This window comes from Octopus sinensis, linkage group LG15 (assembly GCF_006345805.1).
Source record: "Octopus sinensis linkage group LG15, ASM634580v1, whole genome shotgun sequence".
Taxonomy (NCBI): Eukaryota; Metazoa; Mollusca; class Cephalopoda; order Octopoda; family Octopodidae; genus Octopus; species Octopus sinensis.
This window is the reverse complement of record NC_043011.1, coordinates 56,294,557-56,300,581: the sequence shown is the minus strand read 5'-3', so window position 1 is coordinate 56,300,581 and position 6,025 is coordinate 56,294,557. Positions and strand designations below refer to the sequence as shown.

General features: G+C 39.9%; 1 protein-coding gene across 1 annotated transcript in view; it reads left to right on the top strand.

Annotated features, from left to right (window-relative positions):
- Nucleotides 1–5,790, top strand: part of LOC115219837 — a 104,249-nt gene extending 98,459 nt beyond the window's left edge. Inside the window, exons 21-22 of the mRNA XM_029790123.2 lie at nt 3,062–3,239; nt 5,356–5,790. Of these exons, the coding sequence (XP_029645983.1) occupies nt 3,062–3,239; nt 5,356–5,711 (534 nt within the window). The 3' untranslated portion in view covers nt 5,712–5,790. The remainder of the gene's footprint in view (nt 1–3,061; nt 3,240–5,355) is intronic.
- Nucleotides 5,791–6,025: the final 235 nt, after the last annotated feature.

Below are 6,025 nucleotides of genomic sequence, written 5' to 3'. Positions count from 1 at the left end.
TGGAATCGTTTACTGGGTTATGGCTGAACACAAATCGTCGTTCTATTATATTCCCATCCAGCTCATTATATCGACAGCGTTGCTTTCTTGTCTTTGTGTGTGTGTGTGTGTTGCTTCTTCCTTTTGTAGAGCAATGTTACGTTACCGAAAAGTATCAAACGTCTGAAACATGCCTCACACACAACCTGCCATTTACTTCTGATATCATTAGAGAGACAAGCATCACACACAAATGCCTTGCCACTTTCCTTGCAAATCTCAGACCCTGTGCCAATGTAACAAATTGATATTTGTGGAATTCAATGAGATTCCTTCCATTAGAAAGCTTCATCAAAAGAACTTTCGCTATCGTTTCTCTTCTGCTAAAATTCAATAGATGTTTCCAACGTCCGTACTGTCAGTCTTTGTATCACTGTGTGACTTCTTTCATTTCTCATACGGTCTTCACAATAGTTATTTACTTTGGCACGACACACATTTAAAGATAAGCAATACAAACTGTTGAATTGTTCTTAACACATTTCTGTAATTTCTTTATCAAAATCCTTCAACAGTTGAAATACAAAGTCAACAAAAATTGGGATTTGAACTACAAATTGAAGCTAAATTTACTCCACTATTCTGCAATGATGATGATGATGATGGTTACAGTTTTTCCCTCTTCATTGCTCTCACAATAGATATATTTCTCTTTTACATATATTAAAAAATCCACCCCACCCCCCATCCTCCTGCGATTGACCACAAATAGTTTTCCCTTTTGTTGTTTCTGTCTCTGCCAATAATTATTAATTTTACTATTTGTATCACTTTTTCATCAGTTTTTTTTCTCTTAAATACCTTCTTACCTTCCCTTTCACCTCCTCCTTACCTTCCCTTTCTCCCTGCCACCTCCTCCTCCTTCCCCCCTATGCCTTCCTCTCACCCCTCCCTCTATCCCCATGCCACTACACTCCCATCCTTGCTCACCTCTACACACACACCTCCCATCTTACATTGATACCCTGTTATATATGCACACATCACTTCACCTCCTCCTCCTCTCTTCCTATACCCACCTGGCCCCTAATCTCTTCTTTCCCCAACTCCCTTTTCTCATTCATTTTATTTTTTCAACTGCTTTTCCTCTTTTTATTTTTATTCTCACTTTTTCTTCTGATGAGGGACCTGTGTCCAAAATGTCAAGACTCTTTCCCTTTTTTAAGCATTAAACTAATACATTTGTTAAAACTTGTCCATCCTATGTTGTCTTATTTTTTGTGCTCCCTGCCTTCTGCATTCATACAACCCACCTGCAATTACTAAGACCCAAGTTATTTGTTCACTAAGAGAGGACATTACTTTTGTAAGGCCAATACTCTCTCTGCTCAGTGATTTGCAGAAGATTTATACAGGACTCACCTCAAATGTCTTTAAAAGACACAATAGTGAATATATGCATGTTTTTAGTTGACCTCAGCAGAATTTGAACTTGGAACATGGAAGTCAGAAGAAATGTCACTAAGTATTTTGTCTGACATGCTAATGATTTTTACCAGTTCACCAGATATGGTGTGTGTGTGTGTGTGTGTGTGTATACTGATGTGTTAGTGTGTTGCCATAGAGGCCATGCAGTGGCAACAATGTTTCTGTAGGATGATGAGGCTGTGGTTTATACAGGCAGCAGAGGTTACATACTCTGTCCTTGTGAACAGAAGAGGCAGGCCTGTGGTGGTATGTTTGGATTGTCAGCAGCCAGTGGCTTGAAGTGCCTTAGCAAGATATACCTCTCGTGGCAACAATGAGGTAGTTAATTGTTTCTGTTGATGGAAAATATATAGTCTCTCGTTGAGGCAGAGTTGGCAATTGCAAGTTCCAGGTGAGTAAGGTAGAGTCCTGTTGATATTCCATTCAATATTGGGGGAGTTGTTCTGATGGTTGCAAAGTCTGCAGATAAAGCAGGACAGGGAGGTACAGTTGCCCCCATCCCTGCACCTGGAGGAGTACATATGTTGTGTAGTGTCTTGTGATACCATTGGATAGTGTTCACAAGACCGAATGGGCCACAACTCTTGTGAGGTAAGATCCTCCCAGTGGGCAGTAGGTAGTATTTTGACAGTTACAGGTTGGAATATAGGCTAGAGGCTGTGTAGGTGTGTGCTTGTGTCTATTGTAATGTGTGATGTTAGAAGCAATATTGTATAAGCAGGATTAACTGACCTTAATGTGGGGGTTGAAAAGTTTATAATGTTTACTTATGCGTTTTAGAAAAATGTCTATTAATAAGCATCAGGAAGCTCTTAGCTATATTGGTTGAAACTTCTAGGTTAGATGAAGGATTGAACCAGATTATCTTCTTTTTCTGACTCTTATTGGGTGCAGGAGTGGGATGTCTTCCATATATTAACTTCTCAGTGAATCCACTCTTCTAATACCTAGTTATAATGGAGGGTGGGGACCATTGAAGAGCTCTTCTGAAAATTTAGTGATTCTTTTACCTATGCCTGTGACTAGGTTTCTAATTAAAGTGTGTGGGGGGTGCTTAGAGTTTTTGTGGACGTAACCTGTTTCCTTGTTGAGCCTCCTGTATGGATAATATTTGTCCATCTTCAAGTCTATCTTCAAGTCCAGGAAGTTAGCCTTTGTCAAATTGTTAAAGACTATTATAGATAGGATGAATTCTTTGAAGATCTCCATCAGTTCCTTCCTGGACTTGTCCATGGCATGGCTTGTGTTTGCCAGACTGTTCTCCCCCTACAGAGCCAAACTATGGGTGTGGGTGTGCTCCCTTTAGAATATCCAAAATAAGTAACCTGTCTTGCATGTGGTCCTAGGAATAAAGAATTGGATTGATGTTGCTGCCATATCAATAACACCATGTGACCTGCATTGACCAATCGTGGCCCACTGTCTAGAAGCCATCTTGGGGGTTGTCTCATTCAGTCACTGCAAGTCTGACAAAACAGGTTTGTTTTATGAGTCTGTGAACCTCTAAGTTGCATGGAGCCAGGTGAAACTTATCAAATATATGTGTGTGTGTTTTAAGTGGCTGTCATAACTTTCTTCTCTCGTTTCGTTTTAGATTATATTGGCCTGCGTTACACCCAAGTATGTCATATCTCATCTCTGCAACCGCGAACTGAGCTTAGCTGATGGTCTGCGGAAACCTATCCTCCCTGTGATGTTTGAAAGTATCGTCTGGCCTCCACCGGGTGGCATGGCACTCATCTTTTCCAACCTTGTATATATTGACATGAACGGTTAGTTTAATAAACAATTAATATGGTTTATAATTTGGTGGCGGCAAAGTCAAGTGACCAAGTCAAATTCAATGAATGGCGTCCGTGCTAGCGGGGTGCAAAGAGCACCATACAAGTGTGATCATTGACAGAGTGGCTAACCGGCTTCCTTGCCAGTGGCACTTAAAAGGCACCATTCGAGTGTGATCGTTACCAGCATCGAAATTACTGGCACCTGTGCCGGTGGCATGTGTAAAAGATTCGAGCGAGGTCATTGCCAGTACCGCCTGACTGGCACGTAAAAGCACCCACTACACTCTCGGAGTGGTTGGCGTTATGAAGGGCATCCAGCTGTAGAAACTCTGCCAGATCAAGATTGAAGCCTGGTGCAGCCATCTGGTTCACCAGCCCTCAGTCATTCGTCCAACCCATGCTAGCATGGAAAGCGGACGTTAAACAATGATGATGATAATGATGATGAGAAGCCCATGAAAGAGAATGATATTTAGCTGTCTGTATATCTTAATGTATGTACATAGTGGAAAGGCAAATTAACAGCAGCATTTGTTAGGATATGATATCTTTTACAGACACGCTCTTTATAAAAACAAATCTATATCAGTAGTAGACAAAACATGTCCAGCACTGGCAGTGAGAATGGTAAATGTGCATTCCTGCCTGTTTTGGATTTGGTTAGTAGAATGTACCAACTGTTGACCACAACCTAAGACAAAATCTGACATCACTGATATAAGAAAACAGGGATTAAAGAATCACTGATGTTGCATTTAGCCACTCAGCCGAATAAAAGTTTGTTATGTGCAACAGGAGCAGTGTTAGATTAAAATATTTGTTTTTAAACACCGTCTGTCCATAAGTGATGTTATCTCTGGATGAACACTGCAGTTAATTTGCCTATCCACAACCTATTTCCATAAAGTATGATTCACAGACAGTTGTCTTCACGAAATACTACTTCTGTTGCCTGTAAACAATGATATTTATGTTTCTTCATTTCACAGAGAATGTGATCCACCATATCAGACCGAATTAGATAAATTTCCTTACATGTTGCTTTTGGTAGCTATGACTTGTTTCCTATATTTAATTGAGTGTTTCTATGTTTTGCCAGTAAGAGACAAATTTAGCCAGGATACCAGTAATTTTAGCAATCCAAATAATTCACATTGTGATGAGAGCCAATAGTTTCATGATGACCATGAGATGAGGAGAAATTAAAGAAAAAAATAAAGTCAATACAAATAAACAAGTTCTAAAATATCATCATCATCATTTAACATCCATTTTCCATGCTAGCATGGGTTGGATGATTTGACTGAGTACTAGCGAACCAGATGGCTGCACCAGGCCCAGTCTGATCTGGCAGTTTCTACAGCTGGATGCCTTCCTGATGCCAACCACTCCGTGAGTGTAGTGGGTGCTTTTTATGTGCCACTGGCACAGGTGCCAGGTGAGGCTGGCAAATGGCCATGATCGGATGGTGCTTTTTACGTGCCACCGACACGGAGGCCAGTCGGGGCGGCGCTGGCAACGGGCACGTTCAGATGGTTCTCTTACGTGCCACCGGCACTGGTATTACAGCTACAATTTCCATTGATGTTGATCGATTTTGATTTTGATTTTCACTTGCCTCAACAGGTCTTCACAAGTAGGGTTTGTGTCACAAGAAGGAAAGGTATGCATAAGTGGACTGGCTATGTCCCAGGTAGAGGCCACGGGTTATGGTCTCACTTGTCCTGCCGGGTCTTCCCACGTTAGTCTATAAACAAGTTTATCTGAATTAAAATATTTGGAGGATATAAAAGTTGAGAAATATGTTTTAACAAGTGGCAAACTTCGATGTACAGAATTTTAGTGACATTTTTGTGACATTGTTTCTATATCTGGAACAATCTGTTGTTGATGGAACTCCATATACTTGTGCAGCACAAACTGATCAGTTGGGAAGAACAGGCCTACTGTTCAATCACTGATTGATTCTGAAATTCATTGATTATCATTGATGAAAGTATAGGGCTCAGAGCATTTGTTAAACTTGTTTCTTGGTTAATCTGACCCAAACTATCTTGTCTAGCATTTATCTTTTAACTTACCAATAATCTTCATCATTTTGCAGGTATTGGGGGACATGGAAGCTCAGGTATGACTGCTGACTTGGCGGATAAATACAAGGAGATTATCCACCGAATTTCACATTATTTTATTAACGATGAGAATAGCAAAAGTACAACAGAATCCAAATCATTTGTTCCCAGTTCTGTAAAACCCAATCAAACTAGTAATGAAGTTAACGAAGTCTCTCCATCTTTAGAAACAACACATGAGGAACATCACGTAGGTTCATTGAATCCTCACCAAGAAATGAACGAACAATTGACCACGCATAACAGCAACCATGCAAGGACTCTGTCCAGAACTAATGTGGCCAGGGCGACATCTCGTTGGAGATGTGGTCTATGTAATGTATTATAATAATGTATTAAGAATTATGTTTGAATGTCTCTAATCCACCTGTTATATATCACACTAATAAATCCACCTGTTAATGATTTATTGGATATTTTTAGATATCGACATTATGGTGATTTCTATCACATCTTTTGTCTTTTGTGTGATGTGTGTGTGTGTGTGTTTACAAACACACAAACAAACAAGAGCTTGCAGTATTATTTTTTCAAAATAAATTATTAGGATATGAGACCATGACTTATTTGGTGACCAAACCTTGAGAGTTCATTCTATAATGTCACCGCAAAGGTTTCTAAATCTACTGAGTTATGATATTA